The 22,074-nt window shown below is 35.5% G+C and overlaps 2 protein-coding genes across 3 annotated transcripts; both read left to right on the top strand.

Annotated features, from left to right (window-relative positions):
• Positions 1-833: 833 nt before the first annotated feature.
• LOC130049530 (uncharacterized) lies at positions 834-3,227 on the top strand. Its single transcript, XM_056147317.1, has 4 exons — positions 834-952; positions 2,374-2,601; positions 2,710-2,795; positions 2,977-3,227. The coding sequence occupies exons 2-4, from the start codon at positions 2,554-2,556 to the stop codon at positions 3,176-3,178; spliced, it is 336 nt and encodes a 111-aa protein (XP_056003292.1). The 5' UTR covers positions 834-952; positions 2,374-2,553; the 3' UTR covers positions 3,179-3,227.
• Positions 3,228-4,505: 1,278 nt separating this feature from the next.
• Positions 4,506-21,155, top strand: LOC130049529 (uncharacterized). 2 transcript variants are annotated; one of them, XM_056147316.1, is made up of 11 exons: positions 4,506-4,620; positions 7,605-7,955; positions 9,024-9,374; positions 9,463-9,591; positions 13,467-13,669; positions 14,255-14,538; positions 15,430-15,570; positions 15,763-16,044; positions 19,970-20,058; positions 20,306-20,447; positions 20,878-21,155. In XM_056147316.1, the coding sequence occupies exons 1-8, from the start codon at positions 4,613-4,615 to the stop codon at positions 16,012-16,014; spliced, it is 1,719 nt and encodes a 572-aa protein (XP_056003291.1). In that variant the 5' UTR covers positions 4,506-4,612; the 3' UTR covers positions 16,015-16,044; positions 19,970-20,058; positions 20,306-20,447; positions 20,878-21,155. The 2 variants fall into 2 exon arrangements, with proteins under 2 accessions (XP_056003291.1, XP_056003290.1); XM_056147315.1 differs by lacking the exon at positions 4,506-4,620 and having other exon boundaries at positions 7,329-7,955.
• The last annotated feature ends 919 nt before the right edge of the window (positions 21,156-22,074 follow it).

Below are 22,074 nucleotides of genomic sequence, written 5' to 3'. Positions count from 1 at the left end.
ATTTCAAATACTCCATATTTTGTCGATATTTGCATGCACACATAAACAAATTCCTTGCATGTGTCAACATCATTCGATATATAGTCATGACGTCATCAGTTTACTTTCATATCGATTAGACGGAAATTACACAACAGCAGTATAGCATTTCCAATTTCGTTGGATTTTAGTAGCTGCATGGTTTATTTTATGCATAAATAAAACTTAAATAAAAAATAAAATCGGAATTTAATATATACTTAGTGATATTATGACGTCACATTGTTTCGTGGATTTTATCCCAGTAAAACTTTTCATAACCTGCCTTAACGTACCCGCGTAGTTAGTGTTTAAAATTGAAACATGGACTCCTGAAAGGGCAAACCTACCATAAACAGGAAAACTTACCGCATATTTTGTTTTATAAACAAGTGAGCGATGCGAGGCTAAACATCAACTTTTATCCAGATTTTGTGGTGATTTGATCACAATAGACTCCTACAGAAAAATGAGAAACGCCGATATTGTGATTAAAGCTGGAGACGCCCCTGGGGTCAAAGTTTTCAAACGAGGAAAACAGGTTCATGTCCTGTCCTGTAGGATTGAAAATACTCAAAAGGATGAGCATAAGGCAATTAAAGAACATTTAAATTGCGTAGCGGATGATGTATCAATTCTTCGAGGCTGCTATGTTGAAATTTTGAAAACAGAAAAGTCAAAAGTACGTATAGTATTTAATAATTATGATGATTCACAAACTGCTAAACAAAAAAGTGATTAAATACAGTCTGTAGATACACAAAAATAGACCGTGCTGCATGTACCTAATATTTATCCTCTGTGATTCCAGGTGAATGCGACGTTTCTAGATGTTCCTGATGATTTAGGCGGATTTGCAATTATAAAGGATTATTTGAGGCTAACAACCTGTTTCATTTTCGTCGTGGATATCAACAATATTAACGATATTCAGGTGAATCTTTATTGGTACACATTTAAAAATATCTAAATATGGATTCAAATGATGTTTCAAAATTAGAAACTAGATTTATTGATGAAGTTTCTCTGCAAATTTCACTGTTACACTATTGGAGCTTCTAGAATAAATTTAAATTTGCAGCAGTTGAAAATTTAATGATGTTCCTATGCTTCACGTTTTACAAGCATCTGTTAATGTTCCCAAAAATCCATGCCTCAATGCGAATATTCATTAGTTAAACGGTTATGAATATTTAGTATATCAGATAGGATATCTCGTTTTAGAGTCACATGATCATATCAGTCACGTGACTTGATATTCAGTGCAGGACAGATCAATCGTTCTAAAATTTACTGACAAAGATGACGGGAATGACCTTAATATTTCGGAGATAACGATGACCAACACATATTACTTATTGTTAAAATTATAAGACTTTGTATGTTCCTCTTTAAAAATCAAACATGACATATTTCTCCTTAGCTGGTCTTACACCTGTGTCAAGTTGTTGTATACCTACGATGAGTTCTTTGAATTTTGTATAGATGCGCATCCATCACGATTTCCGAGTATATTATCAAAATCACCTTAGTGCAGATTTTTGAAAAGTGAAGATAACGAACAGTGATCAATATCATAACTCCTATGAGCAATATAAAATAGAGAGTTGGACAAACATGGACCCCTCGACACACCAGATTTGGGGTCAAGTGTCCAGGAGGAGTAAGAATTCCCTGTCGACCGGTCACACCCGCCGTGAGCCCAATATTTTCATCAGGTAAACGGAGTTATTCGTAGTTAAAATCAGTGTGTCAAATCCGTCTAACAAGCGGCATGAAACACGTCAAACAGCATTGGACCCATTGTTGGGTTGTATTGGCAAATTAAATCGTTATAACGACCATAAGATTTGCAAAATGCTGTCTTTAAACGAGACTGTTGAAATCCCTACACCATTAACTTTGTCAGTCGCCTGCCTCGATTTAAAAACTGATCATACGCAGAACAAGCTCTTGCGTATCGAATCCGTTGAGAGATAAAAACACCACATGTAGGTGATAATGGAATTTTGCTATATAACTATGAGAAGTTCATGATGGAGAAGTTGAAATCATCCCGTTTGTCATGAATTAAAACCATAGACTTACACGATATCGGTATAAGCAGAAAACAGCCATTTGACAAGCCGACTTAAACATTGATAACGGTAGTGAATAGCGACAGAATAATTGGACATTTTATCCGCAGTACAGTTATAAAGGCTTGTATTTTGACATCGCATTGTGTTAACTGCACTTGGGAAATTTTCTGTATCTTTCTATGATTTTTGTTCGGAGAACTTTATCTACACTGCAATTCCTAAAGTTGCTGATTCATAAAAGGATTGTTTATATCTGCTTTTCATAAATCTCCAGAAATCAAATAAGGTCCTAGGCAATATTATATGGAAACTGAACAACATTACGCCATTTCATGCTGACAAAGTCATAGTTGTTCCGAAGAAACAATGGAGTAGAAAATGTGAAACGCTTCCTAATACAATCCGCCCACCGCGTCCCAGAACTGAAATATCTACCCTGGCTATCACAGACGTGATGCCTTTCATCAAAGTGGAAAATGTATTTGATCTACATTTCCTCAAGGTTTGTAAATGAAAGAAATAGTGATGTATGAATACATATAATGCCATGTAATTGGATTCATTTAATTCATCTGTTTAAATTATATTATCATCCAATGTTTTTTTTCAGGACATTACTCAGTTTGATAATTTTGCCGATCGAATCAAGAGAGAGGTTCTATTTGGTGAAGACGAACAAATGAAGATCCATCTTCAGTAAAGTGGTTCATTATTATTACAGTGATATTTCAGACTGAGAATGGGATTGAAACTTGAAATTATGCCATCTTGTTGACTGTAAATTGACTTTACGAGTTATCGTTCGTAAGTCAACAACATATATCACAGAAAATTCTCCAAGACAAAGTAAGAATACAAAAATATTATGTATTGTTAGATTCCTGCGTGGACTGGCATGCAAAGCTATCAAAAGCATATGTGTAAAGGAAGGACTCCTTCAAGCAGACAACTCGATATATGAAGAGAAAATACAGAAAGTCTCCAAGACATTGTCTGATATTCAGCAAGTATATTCTAAAGTAGGTTTTGATAACACTAATTCAATTCAACATATTACATTTCAATACAGTTATAGATAATTCAAGGAACTTAATCTATTCTAAAGAAGGCCTTTGATAAAGTTACATGTAAAACCAATCCACATCACTAACTTGCAGTTCATTAAGGTTATACAAAATGGAAGGAACGCGTAGAACAGAAATAAAAACAAAACATACATGTAGTAGGTCACTTGAATTAGTTAGTCTGCGTCCGTCGTCGTGCGTCATCTGTTAACAATCGGACATTAACAACTCCTCCTTGTTAACTATCCTTCCAGGTATGCAAAATGAAGGGAACGGAAAGCAGAAATGAAAACAAAACTTAGTAAATCACCTGAGTGACTTAGATGATGTATTGTTATTGGTCTGCGTCAGTCGTCGTCCGTTAGCAATTCAACATCATTAACTTCTTGGCAACTACCCTTTCATTTTTTTTTTCAAATTGAGTATGAAGCATCTTTCGGACATAGTGGACGTCAATTGTAAATTTCAGGATTCCTGCCCCAAGGAGCTCAGAGGTGATACAAAAACTGTCCAAAATTTCTGAATTCATTTTCTTTACATCTGCACATCTATTTAAAAAAGAATAAATGTATAGTCATGTAGAATAGGAAGGCATCTACCAAAATTGTATTTCATGATCCCTGCATAGAGGCTCTGACTAGAGAACAGGGCCAAATATGGCATATAGTGTGTATATGTAAAAGGTATATGGTACCAATTTTGATGCACCAGATGCGCATTTTGACAAATAATGTCTCTTCAGTGATGCTCAACCGAAATGTTTGAAATCCAAAATAACTATGAAGTTTTGGAGCTAAATATAGCCAAAAACAGCGTGCCAAAAAACATCGTAAACCCAATTTATACTAAATTGAAACCAAATGGGCATCTAGAAGGAACAGGTAGTCGTTTATTAAAACTGTAAATTTTATGATCCCAAGAGTAGGGGTTTTGGTACAATTGTTGGGCCATATTGAACTTTCCGATAACTACCCTTCCAATTCTTTTATAAGTAGTAATGACACATCTTTGGGACAAGGGAATATCAATTTCAGGAAACATGTATCCTAAAGCCTTAGAGGTAAGGGTTTGGTCTCCAGGGTAGAATTAGAATAGTCAAAGTAATTATTGATTTTATTATTTCAAAGACCTCTTTAATTTTACTGATACTGCATAAAAATCAAATGTATATTGAAAACTGTACCAAAATTGTGCATTTTGTGACCCGAGGTTTCTAAATCTTGGGTGATGCCCAAAATAATGCTATAGTGTAAACACATTCACTGACACGTTCTACTTGAATGGTGAGTGAACGGTGAATGCAACTTAGTGAACAGTGAGCAAACGGAGCGTAGAGTGAACGGTGAACACAAGATGAACTGGATAAAAAGTTAAGTATGCGTTTTTTATTTGAAGCTCAGCAGGAGATCAACTGCAGATATTCAAAATGTTCTTATTGAGGTGACAAAAATGGTGAGGTAAGAAAAGATAAATGGTTTTTAAGCGTACCTTATTCTGATCGACGGCGTCTGTTGCTGTCAGCATAAACTTGTCATATTTTCATCTTTTTCTCCAGAATCACTAAGCCAATTTCTATTCAGAAATAAGATATCATTTTTCAGTCTGAAGGGCGTCATAGTAAATTTGATCACTTACCAACTTCATGTCATGTCCCAATAACACTCAAAAATGATATTTTATTTCAAATCATTATATTTCTATATTGATTTGTGTTCTTACCTAGCTTCCATGGTTATCAAAATAACGATCGTACAACCCAAAATATATGATTCGTTAGATTTTTATCGAAAAAATAATGAGGAACATTATCTAAGAGAATATAAGATATAAATATTTAGTTTAGAAGGTGTTACACCTCAAATCGTCGCCCGTCCCAAATCTTCGCTGGCGACGATTTTTGGGTTTCTTATGAAACACCTCAAATTGTCGTCAATCGTAAATCGTCCCCTCACATCTCAAATCATTATCCTTTTCACCTACCGTCACCATATCATACATATGGACTACCCATGGGATGAAGATGTTCCCTATCGATTTTGGGGTCAAAAGGTCAAAGGTCAAGCGCACTGGACATTGAAGTAGTAATATGGTTTCCGGGCTCTAAAGCGTTATCCTTTCCACCTACAGTCACCATATCATAGATATGGACTACCCATGGGATGAAGATGCGCCCTATCGATTTTGGGGTCAAAAGGTAAAGGTCACGTGTACTGAACATCAAAGTGGCAATATGGTTTCCATTTAAATTTGTTAACGGCTTTTTTCATCGCATGGAGATGCTGTGTTCCTAGATACCTTTTGGATCGTAATACTGAGGTTTTACCTATTACCAACACCCTTTGGGAGATTGGGGTAGGCGGGGGGTGTTCTTAGTGAGCATTGCTCACAGTACCTCTTGTTTTTTTTAAAATGATTTATTATGATCGCAGTATTTGTTATTGTTGTTTTGGTTGGTAGTGGTGTTGTTACTAAATTGGAAGAGTTGTATTTGTTGGTGGTGGTGGTATCATTGTTTTTTATATGATATTTTTAGTCCAGTCCTCCAGAGAGAGAGAGAGAGAGAGAGAGAGAGAGAGAGAGAGAACAGTAATCAATCTCATAATATGTCATGTCATATAAGGAAATACATTGGGAAATGTATGATTTATTGATTGTATCTTGTTTAACGTCCCTCTCGAGAACTTATCACTCATTTTATGGAGACGTCACCAAGACCGGTGGGCTTCAAATTTAGGCATTTGCTCGGCGCCTAGGCCTTTGAGCAGTGAGGATTCTTTAGAGTGACAGGAAACATCCATTTTAAGGTCATTTCCGTGGACTCGTGACATTCACACCTGATGCCGAGCGTTTAGCGATGGAACTGTTACTACCTGTTTTAACGACTTAAGTATGTCGCGGCCGGCATTCGAACCCCGACCATCCGCATGTCGAAGGACTGTTCTACCTCTAGACCACCGCTGCAGTCTTCACAAATGTATATAAAAATCATCCTTGGGTGAAGAGGATCCAAGTTTATTCAATTGAATAGCCATGTCCTCTTCAATGGGAGGATAATAAAGGAATGCTAAAATAGACCGGTGTGATTTAAAGCTTTTCTCAAGAACTACTGGGTCTGAAAAGTTGAAATATATATGAAAGTTCCTGATATAGAGTAGATTCAAGTTGTTCATTTTGTAATACCCTAGGTTAGGCCACAATTGGGTGTCGCAGTTTTTCATAAACAGGTGAAGATAACGAACAGTGATCAATCTCATAACTCCAGCAATGAACTGAAAAAATAAGAGTGAGCAATCATTGGCATCTGGACATACATGTACAAGTAGTGGGATCAGGTACATGTACCCATGAGGAGCAAGCACCTCCTGTCGACTGATCACACCCATAGTGAGCACCAATTCGTCATCAGGTAAACGATTGATAAATAGGAAAAACTACTATGGAATCACTGGGCCAAAAAAGCGGAATTTTCGTACATAAATCAGAGTTTGAATCCTGGTCCACGGTGATAGGATGGGCCTTAAAAGAGATTAAAATTTTATCTCCTGATATGTATGCATAGGAAACATTTCAAAAACCACTGGGCTAGAAAAGTGGAAATACTGACATATAGTAGATTTAAGTTTGTTCAAATTATAGTCACGTGGGTAGAGAGGGGTCACCATAGGGAATCAAAATTTTACATGCTGATATATTGGAAAACATTTTATTCTTAAGAACTAGTAAGTCAAAAAAGTCTAAATTTACGTGAAAGCTTTCTAAAATAGAGTAATTCACTGTTGTTCAAATTATGGTTCCCAGCATAGGGCTTGGCCACATTAGGGGATGAAAGTTTGATAAGAAAATATACAGGAAATTACTAAAAAATTTTAAAAGAAATAGCAAGGCGACACTAATTCAAATGCAAATATCCCCAAGTTATATGGATTTAAGTTTCTAAAATTCTAAAGAATATTTTAGGCAGGACTTTCATAGGTATTTGACCTTGTGACCCCACCTCTAGTATATCCATGTAATCGGTTTGCCCAACTCTTTGTTTTGTATTCCTTATAGGATTTACGAGATTGATCAATTTTCGTTATCTTCACCTTTCATCTAGACAAGTGAACAGTTTTCGAATTTGACGTAGAACAATATATATGTAGCCAGGGGATGCTTACTCCTCCTAGACACCTGATCCAGTCACTGGTGTGACAGTGTTTGCCCAACTATCTATTTTGTATTGCTTGTAGGAGATTGGTCACTGTTTGTTATCTTCACCTTTCATGTACAAACTACAAATTTATTAACACCCATTTTATATCATCTGCATGTAATTGACACTTTATGTTTACAGATATATTGGACGAATACATATTAATGTTCGCTTTGCATCTTACGAAATGTGAATAAAGATGTTCCGCCAAATAATGTCATATTTTATATTTGGTATATGTGTTTATAGTACAGCAGAGGATTATGACGTGACAGAACCGGAAGACCAGTCGATAGATATTCAGATTCCTCCAGAAAGGACTGTAAAATCCCCTGAAGGAAGGCGGGAAATATCATCAAACAGAGTTGTGGACTCTGCGTCTTTGGATGAGTTATCAGCATTAGATCTTTCAGTCGTCGTTGATTCAGATTTCGTAGACCCCGTTGAAGACAAAGCAGACGTAATCCTGAACCCAGAGAGAAAACAATCTAGCGATACCATGGAAGAATGGAACGACTCTGTAGAAAATGTTGCAGATGCAGTATCGCAATCAGTGCTGGATCTGAAGCAGGCCGTGGAACTAAGCGAGACAATGACGCAGTAAATATTAAATGATTTTCATATGCCGCTATTACAACCTCTGTGCAATGATTTTTTAAAAATGTTTTAATTTATGATTTATTTAGAGAGGGGACTCCTAATGAAAAGTTTCAATTACTTTCGGCTTTTGTAAACCAAAATTACTAATGCGACTTATTGCAATCTGTCCATCGTACGTTAACAATTGCACATTCTTCACTTCTCAATAACTGTTTATGTAAATGTTTAGAAATTTTTTAAAGCCTCTTTTGAGGAAGAGGAACCCAGATTGTTAATTTCATGATGTTTACTTTTCGGGGCCCAAAGAAGCTGGACGGAAATTGTTTAGAATTTCATATTTCTCAAAGTAGAGGAATTCTGACCTCCAGTCCATAAATGATAATATAATCAAGTCCAAATTTTGATTACGTATATCATAAGATTAACTTAGCACATATGTTTTTTTTAAGGACTGGTTTATAAAAAATAAAAACGCAAACATATTCTATTTGTTGATGGAAATTATTACAAACTCAGTGGGATTCGAAATTTCAACTTTCGTCTATTCTCAGTTTCCGGTTTTAAGGCCAGGCCTTGAAAAAGGCAAAACTATTTTATAAAGGTACAACTACATTTCTTAGAAAAGCGTTTGATTTGATTTGCATTTTTGCAATAAAGAAAGATAATACTTTGCTACCAGGCCTTATTGTGTCATGCACGGTAAAAGGTCCCTGCAACCGACTTGTATGATAATGTCGTTTTTCGATGTGTATTACATTCATAGAAAATTACAAGAGGTCCATGGACTACATTGCTCACGTGAGTCACTCTGGCTCTCTCAGTGTTTGCCCAACTATCTATTTTGTATTGCTTGTAGGAGATTGGTCACTGTTTGTTATCTTCACTTTCCATGTACAAACTACGAATTTATTAACACCCATTTTATATCATCTGCATGTAATTGACACTTTATGTTTACAGATATATTGGACGAATAAATATTAATGTTCGCTTTGCATCTTACGAATTGTGTATAAAGATGTTCCGCCAAATAATGTCATATTTTATATTTGGTATATGTGTTTATAGTACAGCAGAGGATTATGACGTGACAGAACCGGAAGACCAGTCGATAGATATTCAGATTCCTCCAGAAAGGACTGTAAAATCCCCTGAAGGAAGGCGGGAAATATCATCAAACAGAGTTGTGGACTCTGCGACTTTGGATGAGTTATCAGCATTAGATCTTTCAGTCGTCGTTGATTCAGATTTCGTAGACCCCGTTGAAGACAAAGCAGACGTAAACCTGAACCCAGAGAGAAAACAATCTAGCGATACCATGGAAGAATGGAACGATTCTGTAGAAAATGTTGCAGATGCAGTATCACAATCAGTGCTGGATCTGAAGCAGGCCGTGGAACTAAGCGAGACAATGGCACAGTAAATATTGAATGATTTTCATATGCCGCTATTACAACCTCTGTGCAATGATTTTTTTAAAAACTGTCTTTATTTGTGATTTATTTAGAGAGGGGACTCCTAATGAAAAGTTTCAATTACTTTCGGCTTTTGTGAATCAACTCTTGACCATTGAGGACATTGAGAAGGAGCTTGAAGGCGTTCAAGATAAAGCGGAAGTACTTCCTGACATAGAAAGGTAGTAGTACAAACGTTAATGTAAATTATCAGAGGTTCAGTAAGGGTTATGAAATATTTTTCTTCCATGTGTGTGTGTTACTGCTGTGCTTCTAAATCACCCGAATTACTAATGCAACTTATTGCAATATGTCCATCGTACGTTAACAATTGCACATTCTTCACTTCGCAATAACTGTTTATGTAAATGTTTAGAAATTTTTAAAGCCTCTTTTGAGGAAGAGGAACCCAGATTGTTAATTTCATGATGTTTGTTTTTCAGGGCCCAAAGAAGCTGGACGGAAATTGTTTAAAATTTCATATTTCTCAAAGTAGAGGAATTCTGTCCTCAAGTCCATAAATGATAATATAATCAAGTCCAAATTTTGATTACTTATATCGTAAGATTAACTTAGCACATATGTTTCTTTTGAAGGACTGGTTTATAAAAAATAAAAACGCAAACATATTCTATTTGTTGATGAAAATTATTACAAAAGTCAGTGGGATTCGAAATTTCAACTTTCCTCTATTCTCAGTTTCCGGTTTTGAGGCCAGGCCTTGAAAAACGCAAACTTATTTTATAATGGTACAACTACATTTCTTAGAAAAGCGTTTGATTTGATTTGCATTTTTGCAATAAAGAAATATAATACTTTGCTACCAGGCCTTATTGTGTCATGCACGGTAAAAGGTCCCTGCAACCGACTTGTATGATAATGTCGTTTTTCGATGTGTATTTATTACATTCAAAGAAAATTACAAGAAGTCCATGGACTACATTGCTCACGTGAGTCACTTTGGCTCTCTCGTTTTTCAGCTTTTTTATTTTCAAAAGATTGCTTTGAACAATTTGTATTCTCATAAAATTTTGAATCTATATTGTGGCCTAATCGAAGGCCCAAAGGATCACAACATAACTGAAAATGAATTCATGAAAAGTGAAGATAACGAACAGTGACCAATCTCATAACTCTACAAGCAATACAAAATAGATAGTTGGGCAAACACGGAACCCTGGACATTCCAAAGGTGGGATTAGTTGCCTAGGAGGAGTAAGCATGAAAGGTGAAAATAACGAACAGTGATCAATCTCATAACTCCTATAAGCAATACGAAATTTATATTTGTTCAAACACGGACCGTCCCCTGGACTCACCAGAGGTCGGATCAGGTGCCTAGGAAGAGTAAGCATCCCCTGTCGACCGGTCACACCCGCCGTGAGCCCTATATCTTGTTCAGGTAACCGGAATTATCCGCAGTGAAAATCAGTGTGCCAAGAACGGCTTAACAATCGGCGCGAAAAACGTCAGAAAGCATTTGACCCAATGATAGGTTGTATTTGCAAAGTAGATCGTTATAATGACCATAGAATTTGCGAAATGCTGACTTCAATCAAGACTGTTGAAACCCCTGTACCATCAACTTGTTTGTCAGTAGCTTACCTCGATTTAAAAACTGACTATACGCAGAACAAGCTCTTGCATATCGAATCAGTTGAGATATATAAACACCATATGCAGGTGATAATGGAATATTGCTACATAAATATGGGAAGTTGACGATGGAGAAGCTGAAATCATCCCTTTTTCATACAGTTGAGTTGTGAATTTTCCGTTAATGTCTATTTTCAAGAAAATATCGAAGTATGAGGCAGAAGTGGACGACTCTGTGGTGTCCTTTATTTCGAGCTCACAGGGATATATCAAATCGGCATATGAATGAAAATTATTATTGTTAATAGACAAAACGTCATCGATATATCGAAATGTTGAATTGAAGGCTACAGCGAGATATTTTTTCTTCTCATGTAGAAGGTTTTGAATAAATTCTGCTTCAAACTAATATAGAAACAGTTCAGCTAAAAAAGGAGCACAATTCGTGCCCATGGGAATTCCAACAGACTGTAACATATAACAAGAGATGCCCCAATACCAATATGACTAACACGATCATGCTGTTCTTGATAAGACCAAGGGCAAAAGCTAATGGTATGATATCTTGCCATACGAAATCTATATACATGTGCCATATATGAAAGCTCTATATCTTAGATAGTTCAGGAGATATTGAATAGATCATCCAGGTCAAGGTAATATACCAAAGTATAACAAGGTCGTCCCACAAAGAATATATACACATACTATGACAGATTTACCTTAAATTGTTAGGTTATATTATGTTTCTAAGAAATGTGGGTCAACATCAGAAGATAAGATACAATTGTATCACAATTTTGTCTTAAAGAATCCATATACAAAATATGAATTATCTACCTTGAATAGTTCCGAAGATAAGGACAGCAGAAATTATTCCACATTTGCTTCGTGCATAGATATTGTGTTGAAAATAAATATTAACGGCAAATGAACAATTCAACTTTATGTTGAACGGGATGATTTCAGCTTCTCGATTGTCAACTTTCCATATTTATGTAGCAATATTCCATTAGCACCGGCATAATATTGACGATGGAGAAGGTGAAATCATCACGTTTGTCATTAGTTTCGCAATCGCCGTTAACATCTAATTTCAATAAAATATCTAAGTATAAAGCAGAAGTGGACGACTATGTGGTGTCTTTTATTTCCAGTTCACTGGAATATATCGAATCGACATATGAATGAAAATTATTGTTAATAGATAATACCGTATAGTGGGTTTATTCCGCGGGTCTAAAATTTGGCGATTTGCTAGCTGAAAAGGTACGCTAATAATTTTAGTGGAATAAATTTTGGTGGACAAGGAAGAGTTTTCTCTCTTTCAAATACTGAAGCCGCAATTGAAAGCATATCTGGCGATTAAAATTTTGACGGAAAGCTATCTAACCGCTAAAATAAGCCCAAATTATAACCCCGCCGAAAAAACTCAGGTATACGGTACGTCGTTGATATATCTATGTCGAATTGAAGGCCACAGCAAGAGGTTTTTTCTTCTCACGTAGAAGTTTTTAAATAAATTCTACTTCATAGGAATATAAAAACAGATCAGCTAACAAAGGAGCACAATTCGTGCCCATGGGGATTCCAACAGACTGTTGGAAGACCTGATCACCAAAGATCACGAGGATATTGTCAGTGAGGAACTCCAGCATATTTTTTATTTCAACTTCAGAGTACTTGTGCGTGGAATCAGAGTGGCGTTTATCAAAGTAATTTTTGGAATACCGATCACTACATATGATGTAAAACTTATACGGTACCAATTTTGATGCACCAGATGCGCATTTCGACAAATACTGTCTCTTCAGTGATGCTCAAGCCGAAATATTGGAAATCCGAAATAACAATTATTTTGTTAGAACTAAAAAGAAAAACAGAGTACCAAAGACTGGAGTCTTGAGATTGATCACTGATCGTTATCTTCGCTAGTTCATATTAACGATGAGTACAACATGAAACGGAATTATGTACTTTAATGACGTTTTGTCATCGGGTGGGAGGATATGAAGTACTTGTGTTCTTTCCATTCTCAACCCATGTTGATGTCACTGCTCGTTATCACATCTGTCAATGCCGACATTTCAAAATTCTTAAAGAACGCTTTGGAAATTCTTTTAAAAAGTTTAACTTTGCTTTAAAAATGTATGATGAATTGTTTTTTACCGCTTGTAAAAAAAAATTCAAAGTTAACAAAGTATTTTCTTCTGATTTTTAGTGTTATCGTAGCTACATTAATCATTCTAATTCTTAAATTCTGTTCTGTTTTCCTTTCTACGTTTTAGCAAGAACATGCGGTATGATATGATTCTTTGGAGCCCTTTCTGACATTGATTTGAGGCAAAAATAGATGTCAATAAGTAATTTTATATTTCAGTACCCTTTTCATTACAATATTAAAATATTGAAACATCATCTTTACCATTATAGTTATTGTCTATTCTATATTTTATGAAAGCTTTGTCGAATCCAAAATCACCTTCTCAGAGGGACAAGAAAGACTTAGCCGTGTATACGAATCATTGGAAAAGATCATTTCGTTAAAGGAATATGACACTGCCCTGAAGCAAGAACTGGAACTTGTGTGCCCTAATCACAGAACGGTTCTATCGACAAGAGCTAAAGATCTCAAAAGAACAGACTCGTCTATAGTTGTTGCAGGTATGACAAAATGTCAGGATACTTTATCACACACTGTCATATGTCACAGGTTTGAGAAAACATTAGATCAGTGAACATGAAAGATAATCGGGGGGTGGGGGTGGACGGAATTATTTTTATCTGGAGACGATTTGATATAATAGAATGCAAGTTGTGCATCCCTGGTATTTGCTGTAAATATTGCTACCTGACAAGGAAGTCGTGTAGAGAATACATCATTAATCACTACAACAAGTACATGTACCTTTACATCAACGTTGGAACTATCGGTGAAGAATTCAGAAGTAGAATCTTGAAATAGTTTTATTTGGTTACGGTTACGTTGTATTTATGATATGATTTTGCTCAGGATAATATCCACAACTGGTTCGAAGATAAGACGAACTGGAGAGAATTTTCACAAAAGTTGGGACAATCGCACGGCAAATGATCATTTGCTTCTGTACACAGTTCATTTGTTGACACAGGGCTTGTAGTATAAAGAATCGATAGATAAACATATATTGAAGTTGTATTTAACCAAAGAGTATTTAATATCAACACAAGGATATGTTTGATATGTTTATTTGAACTCTTGTATTAAAGGTGAGACAAATGCAGGGAAAACGACTCTTCTCAATAAAATCATGGGGCGGCCTATACTCACCTCAGACCACTTATCGAACACAGGGCGAGTGTGTCGTGTTCGAAATTCACAGAAGAAGGGGATCCGTCTTTACACAAAAGATAACCAAATGATTCAAGAAATCTTGATTGACAAAGCGACGGAACTAAAAAAAACATTAAGGAAGTACTGTGAGAAGAATGAAGAAATGTCCCAGGAAAATTTTTATTACGTCGATCTTCTATTCCCAGTGGATGTTCTGAAAGTAAGTATATGTCAGAATGTTGGTACAGTTTTCACTTTTCATTTCATGTCTATCACATTGACCTACTGGTATACACTTTTACTTCGTTAAAACGTAACATGTCATGGTAAGCATATTATTGTGAAGAACATGAATGAAGGAAACACATATTCATAATGTGACAAGTTACTCCTCTTAGTAACAAGATCCCTGGTATGTCCAGGGATCCGTGTTTACCAAACGCTTTATTTTGTATTCTTTATAGGAGTTCTGAGATTGACCACTGTTCATTATATTCACCTTTCATTGATCACTGTTCGTTATCTTTACTTTTCATTGATCAGTTTGTTATCTTCACCTTTCATTGATCACTGTTTGTTATATTCACCTTTCATTGATCACTGTTCGTTATCTTCACCTTTCATTGATCACTGTTCGTTATCTTCACCTTTCATTGATCACTGTTCATTATCTTCACCTTTCATTGATCACTGTTTCTTATCTTCACTTTTCATCTGACCTTGGATAACCTTCAAAAGCGTTTAAGAATTATCTTTAGGACCCACTTAAACACAACCAAGGTGATTCGGGTCAACATAGTGACCCCCTAAAGCCCATGTTGAAAGTGTCTAATGATGTTTTTTTTTTTTTTTTTAAATATTTCAGGAAGTTAAAATCATATTTTTTGGATAATATTATCCAATCAATTCAACATTTCCGTATAAATATTTGCGGGGTACAACGTGATTTCTATTTTACACTGTTGTTTAAAAGTATAAAATCTTCTGAACATAAGTGAGATACATCATACTTGTTCATAGTATCTTCACTGAAATTTTCGCATGGATTCGTCCTCCTTGAAACACCTCAGAAATGAAATCATGATATATTCACTCGAAAAATACCTTGTAGGGGGACGTTGTGATCGTTGACACGCCGGGAATGAATGAAGAAGAGAAGGTTAAATCCATGCTGGAGGAATACCTACCAAACGCCCTGTCCTTTATATTTGTACTGAATGTGGCGAATGATGGCGGCGTGCAATGTGATCGGGTACAAATGAAGATTTTAACCTGAATCTAATCAACTCGTTTTACTCAATGAATAAATATAATCAATTTATTTCAAGTAAGACTTTGAATGGTTAAGAAAAATAGTTGAAGTTAAGTTGCGGTCGACTTCGTGACTAAAGAAGCGATTTGCTAGGATTATTATGTATTTTGTAATTCTCTCTCTCGTTGAAAGATTCCCAAACTACTGCAACTTATTCAAGAACACAAAAAGGACATGTCGTGCTTTGAAGAACAGGATGTGTTATTCTTGATCAACAAATGGGACACAGTTGCCATCTCTGATCTTTTAGTGGACTCAGATGACGAAGAGGACGAGCAAGAATTGCAAATGAAGAACGAAGTACATAGAAATGAGGAACTAGACAGAATCTGGAGGACTGTTCTGCGGAAATTAAAGGACGTCTGGCCTCTAAAGGACGACTGAAATGCATTTCGAATGTCACTTAAAGAACAGGTAAACAAATAAAAGACATCTGGACTCTAAAGGATGACAGGAATGCATTTCGAATGTCCCTTAAACAACAGGTACAACGTGCTATCTCTAGTCGATTGCTACGGTAATTACCTTAGTAAAACCAATGCAATTTCTCACATTTAGCAATATTCAAATTTGACCTTCATAATAATGGTTTCATATCTCGGAAATGATTCAGATTGCAAGTACATTTTCTGCATATGATCATCGCATCAGGTGTGGCTTGTTAACAGCCAGTTTTAAAGTTGGAACAGCCTATTGAAAAAAAAAACGGTTGCTTTTACAGGGGTTTGAACAATCTCGTTTACAGCTTATATTTTGCAAATTCTATGGTCGAGATAACAATATAATTTACAAATGGAGCATGCCGCTTGGTAGAATGGTGCCTGACGTGCTTCATACCAATTGCTAGACCGTTCTTGAAACACTGATTTTGACTACGGATAACTCCGTTTACATGATCAAGATATAGGGCCCACGGCGGGTGTGATAAGTCAACAGGGGGTGCTTACTTCTCTTAGGCATCTGATCCTAAATCTGGTGTTCCCAGGGATATGTGTTTTCTCCTACTCTTAACATTGTATTCTTTATAGGATTTATGAGAGTGATCACTCTTCGTGATCTTCACTTGTTCATCGATATAAAATATTTATTTTGCAAATCTTTTGTAATCTTGAAGATATATTGTTATGGCATATCAATGGTAAAACCAAACATAATTTCCCCTTCTCTGATTGGGTTTAAGGTAAATTTAAGGAATTCCCCATACCACATCTTAATATTGAAAAACCTTCAGATTTATATCAAAATTTGCATGTATTTTGTCGAGGATGTATATTGACCGAATTCTCTCTTAGCGGCCTTTCCCAGAGTACAGCTACTTCTAAAAATAGAACACATCACTTTAAAAGAAGCAGTGTGAACATAATTACATTTTAAGACACTGTCTTTATTTAGACATATTTATAAAAATATGTTTCTTTCATATAAATTGAAGAAAATGTATTGCATTTGACTGTTTTCAATAATGTTTCATCTACTGAACCATACTCTTGGTTTCAAAGTGATGAAAATGCACTATAGTAGTATAACTACGAGTAATCATAGCCTACCATATCCGGAAAATTATGTTTTCAAAAACCTACATATTTTTGAAACTTTTCAATATGTTTTACCTTTACACTCCACCAATCATTTGACATAAGAAGCTGAGTATCGGATACTTTGAGAGTCCAATGACCCCTCTAGGTTAAAAACCTTGAACAAACACATATTGGAAAATGGTGTCTAAAATTCCTATCTCTGCAAACATGTTTCATTCATCATTTACATTATAAATTACCATTTCGAGAAATATGACAGGGTAGTTTTTGAAAAACAGTTTAAAACATTAAAGCTTCAAATAACTAAACACCGCTTTCATTGATTGTCATAAGCTTTAGGGATCGGGCAAATCCTAACTTTACTATGGAGCTTACTAAATCATAAGCTTTAGGGATCGGGCAAATCCTAACTTTACTATGGAGCTTACTAAATCCATAGCCTACGTGACATGAACAATGACATGACGTCACAATAGATGACAAAATAAAAGTATGTCGTCAGATCTTGTTGGAACAAAGTGATGTAGATCAGAATGATTTTTATATTTTTAACGCTCATTTAGAGAATGTTGACTTATGCTCAAGTTACAAATTTTGTGAAATTCGAATATTTTAAAACACCCGAATTATGCATTCCTCCCCCCTTGGTAATTGTGTCGCCTGCGTTACACGCAGTGGCGACATATAGGGATCACTATCCGTCGTCTTGCGTCGTCCTGCGTCGTCGTCTGGCGTCGTCGTCACAAAAAATTTCTGTCACAGTTTTCTCAAGAACCACATGGGGCAACTCCCTGATATTTGGCACAGAGCATCAGTGTGGCCAACTGTATTGTGTAAGACATTTTCGAATCTGTCGCTTATCAACTTCCTGTTTGCCGGGACTTAGAATTTTTTACAGCAAAAACATTTCTGTCACACTTTTCTCAAGAACCACATGGGACAACTCCCTGATATTTGGCACAGAGCATCAGTGTGGCCAACTGTATTGTGTAAGACATTTTCGAATTTGTCGCTTATCAACTTCCTGTTTGCCGGGACTTAGAATTTTTTACAGCAAAAAAATTTCTGTCACACTTTTCTCAAGAATCACATGGGGCAACTCCCTGATATTTGGCACAGATCATCAGTGTGGCCAACTGTATTGTGTAAGACATTTTCGAATCTGTCGCTTATCAACTTCCTGTTTGCCGGGACTTAGAATTTTTTACAGCAAAAACATTTTTTGCTGAAGATTTTATTTTATGATTAACTGAAGGACAGTATTTTTATGTACAAAAGGACAGTATTTGTAATTCCCATACTGAAGGACAGTATATGTGATTTCAGAACAGCACTAATTATGATTTCTCTTGAGAAACAGTAAATTGGATATATAAAAAGACAACAAAACTAAGCAGTAAACCCAACAGATAATTACTTATGGTTATTACCATTGCCTTGAAGAGCACAGTAACAGGTTGATACATATTTTCAAACATATGTTTTCATTCAGTCTACATTTAATAAATGTCTTAATTTCAAACAGATTCTCCCACAAATTCCATTGCATAATAATGTCTCATCTTTCAATTTCAATTAAGTTATCGTTAAAGAATGTTTAGTAATTCTCAAAACCTTTAAAAGGAGTATTAAACTGACAAAAACCATTTGAATAATTTACTTTTTCAACATTATACGATATATATTACATATAGAATGAACTAGCAGGCGACACATGTCTTCCGGGGAAGACTTAATACTGCGTTTTTAGTTCCTGGTAGGTTTTAACAATATGATACAGCCATGCGATGTGAGTGTTAACGACATGTAACTACCGCGTGCATTCTGATATGTTTTAATAAAACATCAGTGAAGGTCATGTCCGGCCAGAAAAGTGTTTTAGATAAAAGAAAATTACATTACAACATCTATGATCCATACTGTACGGACAAGAACACAAACGTACGACACCTAGTCCTAGAGATAGGGTCTAAATATGTGACAAACCTGTCAGCGTATGATCTAAATTTAACACCCTGAAATCATTAGACACAACAGAGATATGCACATACATGTACATGTATATGCACATTTATTATGGATTCGGAAGGCCTCGAAAGCGATGTTTGTCGTGTTTACAAATACTTGAAACATACGAACTTTGCAATGGGGGTTATAATGTCATATAGCTTTAAATTATGCATATATGTTTTTTTTAGATCGTGACGACATATGTATCGATCGTATTCTTTCAGGTTTAAATAAATTACAAAGAAAACATAACAAAATATGTGACTGTCAGTACATGCAAGGTGAAGAAAACGAACAGTGATCAATGTAGCAAACACAAATATGCATTTTGTTGTAGGAGATTCGACATTTCTCCACCTCATTAATGATCAGAAATCACACAAAAGAAATGGCCTACAAAAGATACATTAAAAGTTTGAACACGATTTAACATCATAATATGTAATATTGGCAGAAATCTCACGGGGATTACTAAACGACTGTGTGTCATAGCGCAATGTGTTGAAGAGTTAACGACTTATCAATGTATATAACTATAACCATCTTTTCCCGAGCGTTGTTTTGTACAGAACCGACTAGTTTGTATTATTGCGATTCGTATGTTGTGTTTTAACAATCAGTCCTAAAACGGTCTACAAAATTTACCAAATTGCCATGTGGTTCGTTGAACGTGTGATAACGTTCGTGACTCGTGAATAACGTTTCTAACGTTATTTGACGTATGGGGAATTACCTTAAGAATTGCTAATGAGTCACATTTAGTATTAATATTTATGAATCTTCTTATTTAGGGTCCAAGTGATGAATACAGTCGATTTAAAACGAGGCTTACTGATATGGTAACAAAGACCGCAAACAAAAGGATGAAGGAACATTTATGGTGAGAGAAACACTGCACTGAACTTTCTGACATTTTGAAGTTTTCAATTTACGGTCCATACTATATATGTTGCCTTAGATTTACATATTATTGCATTATCATCAGACGATACCTAAAGAAATTATCAAATTTGTTGACAATGTCAGGCTACTTCTGCTAAATTAGTTTTCGCATTTTTATAAGAAGAAATCAATCACATAATTGTTGTTTTATATCGTAATGTCAATGATATGTTTTTTTCTTTCAGTTTCCTAATTGAATTTGCTCATAATGCAGAAAGAGGAATTAAAGCTAGGCTGAGGATATTTGACCTTTCGGAAGAAGATTGCCAGGCTAAAATATCTCGTATGGAAAAACAAATTATAGGAGTGGAGGGAAAATGTAAACAGGTATATGTATAATCGAGGGAAACTACTGACAAACAAGTTGATTTTACAGGTATTTCAAGAGAGATACTATGGTCGTTATGACGGATCTAATTTACAAATATAACCTTTCATTGGGTCAAACAAGTATGTACATCCTGACGTGTTTCATACCGATTGTTAAACTGTTCTTTACATACTGGTTTTCACTTCGGAGTACACCGTTTATCTGATCAAGATATAGGATTCATGGTAGGTGTTACTTATCGATATGGGATGCTTACTCCTCATATGTACCTGATCCCACCTCTGGTATAGTCAAGGGTCTGTTTGCCCAACTCTATTTCGCAAAATACCAATATTGTATGGTTTAGAAGGACTAATCGCGGAACTTGTAATAGAGATAAAGTAATGCGTAACTCTATGTTAAGATATCTATATATTTACATTTCAGATTCAGGAAGATCTGAAGCAAAAATTGAAAGCAAAACTAAAACTCTTAAGCGCTGAACTTGTGAAGGATATGAATAGTAGTGTGTGGAAAGACAAAGCTCTGAATCCACCAGACAAAAAACCGATCAAAGAAATGCGATTCAGAGATCTGGCAACAGAAATCCCAGCTAGGATTGCGGAAATGATTAAGAAGTGGATGACTGATGGGGAATGTCGAAAACAAATTGAAGAAACCGAAAAAGAAATGATAAGAAACTTTCTAACAATGCAGAAACAATTGAGTAAAGTTGAGGAAGATTTGATGGGCGAGTGTGCCGAAAGAGAGTCGGATTCCAACGTACCGTTGGTGGTAGGAATCACTGCCATTTCCCCGCTTTGGGTACAACTCCTTATAATTCTACTTCCACTGATTATTACCAAAGCGTATAAATATAGCCGTGAGGAAAAGAAAGAGAAAGTTATAGATATGATTTACGGTAGATGCATTCAAAATCTTGATGAGAAAGCGATTAAAAAATCTATGAAATTCGTCGTAAAACCCGTGATAGACCAGATAAAAAAATGTTTTGTGGAATATATCCCTGGTCATTTGAAAAGTATCAGGGAAACGATTGAAACCCTGAAAAAGGAAAAGGGTTACCTTAAAGAAAGAAAGTATTTCTTCATGTTCTTGAACGATGTCTTCGTAGATGTCAGAAAGAATATACATGATCTTAGAAAAGACCTCATTATGACATGATGCTGGTTGGTTTCTATCATATGTTATGTGTTGATGTGTGTTGGATCACCCAAAGAACAACATTCTAATATGATAATTCTAATACTTTTTCGTAGCGTGTCTTTATGGTTTCCAAACGATTTCTGTTAACAAAACTATCTATTGTCAAATTTAATCTAGATGTGGTATTGAAATGAGGACAATTCGGAAATATAAAAACATGCGGTAGAGACTCTCGAGGATTATCAAAAATAGGAAACCGGAAAATAGAGTTCCTAGACTTTAACCCTTTTTGAGCATGCATATTATTTTATCTCATTGCATTATACGTAATGTTATGTTAATTAATACCGTAGATATTGAGATGAATTGTGCTTCCTTGTAGTATTTAATTCTCAATACATCTTTATTACAAATGATATTATCTCAGCTTCTCTTTCATCAACTTCCAATATCTGTGCAGCAACATTTCATTAATTC

This window comes from Ostrea edulis, chromosome 8, assembly GCF_947568905.1.
Source record: "Ostrea edulis chromosome 8, xbOstEdul1.1, whole genome shotgun sequence".
Classification (NCBI taxonomy): domain Eukaryota; kingdom Metazoa; phylum Mollusca; class Bivalvia; order Ostreida; family Ostreidae; genus Ostrea; species Ostrea edulis.
The sequence above is the reverse complement of the archived record's forward strand: the minus strand, read 5'-3'. Positions and strand labels throughout refer to the sequence as shown.

Coding starts and splice junctions, on each gene's coding strand:
- LOC130049530 (XM_056147317.1), top strand. CDS start 2,554: ATGCCTTTCATCAAAGTGGAAAATGTATTTGATCTACATTTCCTCAAG. Junction 2,602..2,709: donor TTGATCTACATTTCCTCAAG/GTTTGTAAATGA, acceptor GTTTTTTTTCAG/GACATTACTCAGTTTGATAA. Junction 2,796..2,976: donor CAAATGAAGATCCATCTTCA/GTAAAGTGGTTC, acceptor ATGTATTGTTAG/ATTCCTGCGTGGACTGGCAT.
- LOC130049529 (XM_056147315.1), top strand. CDS start 7,555: ATGTTCCGCCAAATAATGTCATATTTTATATTTGGTATATGTGTTTAT. Junction 14,539..15,429: donor TCCCAGTGGATGTTCTGAAA/GTAAGTATATGT, acceptor AATACCTTGTAG/GGGGACGTTGTGATCGTTGA. Junction 15,571..15,762: donor GCGGCGTGCAATGTGATCGG/GTACAAATGAAG, acceptor TCTCGTTGAAAG/ATTCCCAAACTACTGCAACT.